General features: G+C 52.0%; 1 protein-coding gene across 1 annotated transcript in view; it reads right to left on the bottom strand.

Annotated features, from left to right (window-relative positions):
• Window positions 1-2,421, bottom strand: part of LOC103155995 (ATP-binding cassette sub-family A member 1-like) — a 25,681-nt gene that overhangs the window by 16,523 nt on the left and 6,737 nt on the right. Inside the window, exons 21-25 of the mRNA XM_007577894.2 lie at window positions 1,909-2,098; window positions 1,205-1,299; window positions 1,096-1,128; window positions 914-1,019; window positions 758-832 (exon numbers count right to left, since the gene is read on the bottom strand). Coding sequence (XP_007577956.2) covers window positions 758-832; window positions 914-1,019; window positions 1,096-1,128; window positions 1,205-1,299; window positions 1,909-2,098 — 499 coding nt within the window. The remainder of the gene's footprint in view (window positions 1-757; window positions 833-913; window positions 1,020-1,095; window positions 1,129-1,204; window positions 1,300-1,908; window positions 2,099-2,421) is intronic.

The raw sequence follows: 2,421 nt of genomic DNA, 5'->3' as shown, positions 1-2,421 counted from the left end.
ACCTGCAGGTCCACCAGGAGGACACACCTGTAGTCCACCTGTAGTCCACCTGTAGGTCCACCTGCAGGTCCACCTGTAGGTCCACCTGTAGTCCACCTGTAGTCCACCTGTAGTCCACCTGCAGGTCCACCTGTAGTCCACCTGTAGGTCCACCTGCAGTCCACCTGTAGGTCCACCTGTAGTCCACCTGCAGGTCCACCTGTAGGTCCACCTGCAGTCCACCTGCAGTCCACCTGTCGGTGTAGCTTGTCAGTCAGCTCGGGTCTCACTCTGCCAGGTGTTTGTCTCACCTCAGCCTCCTCAGAGTGTTGATCAGAGAGCCCAGCATTTACCTGCTGCTGACTGAACCTTCTGGGTTTGGAACCAGCAGCAGAACCGACCTGAGCTCAGTTTCACCCGAACCAATTGAACTGCAGCTCCACCTCTGAGCCTCCTCACCTCTACGCGCCAACCTTTCTCTGCAGTTCTCAACAGAACCAACATGGTGGCAGAGAAAGTTTGGACCCACTCCAGAACCGATTATTACTGTAATACTGCAGAACCTGAATGAGCCGCAACAACAAGCTGCTGCTAGCAACGTAGCTTTGGTGAAACCATCCAAATATGGTCATCAGGAAGGCTGACAAAACACAAAAACCTTTTTTCTGTTGTTCTGAACCCGTCAGGATCGCTTCAGACGGTTTGTTTTCACTCAGGTTAAAACTCTTCCTGGGAGAAGGTCAGACAGAACCGGAGCAGAACCCGGTGCCAGTCATACCTTCACATTGTTCTTGGTGTCCAGGCCGTTGATGAAGCCGGACAGATTGTCCAGGAACCGGTCAGCAGCAGAACCCTGGGGAAAAAGCCAAGTTTCATTCCTGGAGGACCAGCAGAACCGCCTCTGAGGTCCAGAATGTTCTGGTTCTGGCCTGACCTTCTGTAACTCAAAGACCTTTCGGACTCTCTCGATGGCATCGTTGACCTCATTGGCTGCAGGAAGGACCTGTGTGCTCCTGGCGCCCAATGAGAAGCCTCCGTACCTGCAGACAGAGAGAACACCTGAGCGGCTGGCGACCCGGTCCGACTGAACCGTCTGAAGCAGAACCAGAACCACACCTGAACTCGTTGACCCACACTTTGTTCTTCAGGCTGCAGAGGAGACAGAAAGCTTTGAGTCCAGCAGCTGCTCAGGTGAGTTTATCCAGGTGAGTGCTGATTGGCTCACCTCTTCCCGATGATGTCAGCGTACGTCTTCACCAGGTAGTCCGAGACGTTCCGTCCTGTCAGGTTCTGCAGAGTGTCTGAGCTGCTCAGCTTCATCTGGACCCAAACAGAACACAAAGAACCGGGTCACTCAATAAATAAAAGCTGTTGGAAATCATTAATAACTAAGTTAAATAAATGAACCCATGAAACAAAGTTTTAAAGAGAAGCTTAGTTTATCAATCAGCTTTATTTATTTATCACATTATTATGTTTTATTTTGTTGAGCTACTTTACGCATTTCATGGATTTTATTTTTTAAAACTCTGCCCCCTAATTTGACTATGACAAGAAATATTAGAGCCTGAAAAAAATTGAGTTAAAAACCAAAAGTCCATAAAACACCTAACATAGCTTTACAAAATACAAAAGTTATGAAATAAGTGCGTAAATAAACGAGTTCATTTATTTGATGGAGTTTTTATTCATCATCAATAACAGTATTTATTAATTTTAAAAATGGTTCTGAAACAGTTCATCACTTCCTGCTGTAGTTTGCTTGTTGTTCCACTAGATGGCAGCAGCAGGTGGTTCTGTTCCGTTTTGGTCCAGAACCGGTTCTCAGAGGGATTCAACCTGAAGGTTTAGTGGATTCTGCAGCTGATGGGGGGAGACCCCGTACCCGAACCTTGACCCCTGACCCAGTTATCTCTGTGTGACTCTGACCTCAGGTGGCGGTAGCCCACCGGCTCCCGCTGGGCAGTCAGGCAGCATCCTCTTCCTGCCGTCGCAGGTGCAAGAGCAGGCCGGCGACGGATGCTCCATGGACCAGTTCCTGGAGCTGAACAGCTGCTGGACATCGTCAGGGACAGGGGGGGTGCCCCAGTCATCGTCCCCCATGGTGCAGGGCGCCTCCCTGACGGGCGGCAGAGACAGACAGACCAGGAGTCAGGAGGAGGCGGAGCCAGGAGGATAGAGGCGGAGCCAGGAGGAAAGAGGCGGAGCCAGGAGGAAAGAGGCGGAGCCAGGAGGAAAAAGGCGGAGCCAGGAGGAAAGAGGCGGAACCAGGAGGAAAGAGGCGGAACCAGGAGGAAAGAGGCGGAGCCAGGAGGAAAAAGGCGGAGCCAGGAGGAAAGAGGCGGAGCCAGGAGGAAAGAGGCGGAGCCAGGAGGCGGAGCCAGGAGGCGGAGCCAGGAGGCGGAGCCAGGAGGCGGAGCCAGGAGGCGGAGCCAGGAGGAA

The sequence above is a fragment of the Poecilia formosa genome, unplaced genomic scaffold (genome assembly GCF_000485575.1).
Source record: "Poecilia formosa unplaced genomic scaffold, Poecilia_formosa-5.1.2 Scaffold458, whole genome shotgun sequence".
Lineage (NCBI taxonomy): Eukaryota > Metazoa > Chordata > Actinopteri > Cyprinodontiformes > Poeciliidae > Poecilia > Poecilia formosa.
This window is presented reverse-complemented; position numbering and strand designations above follow the sequence as displayed.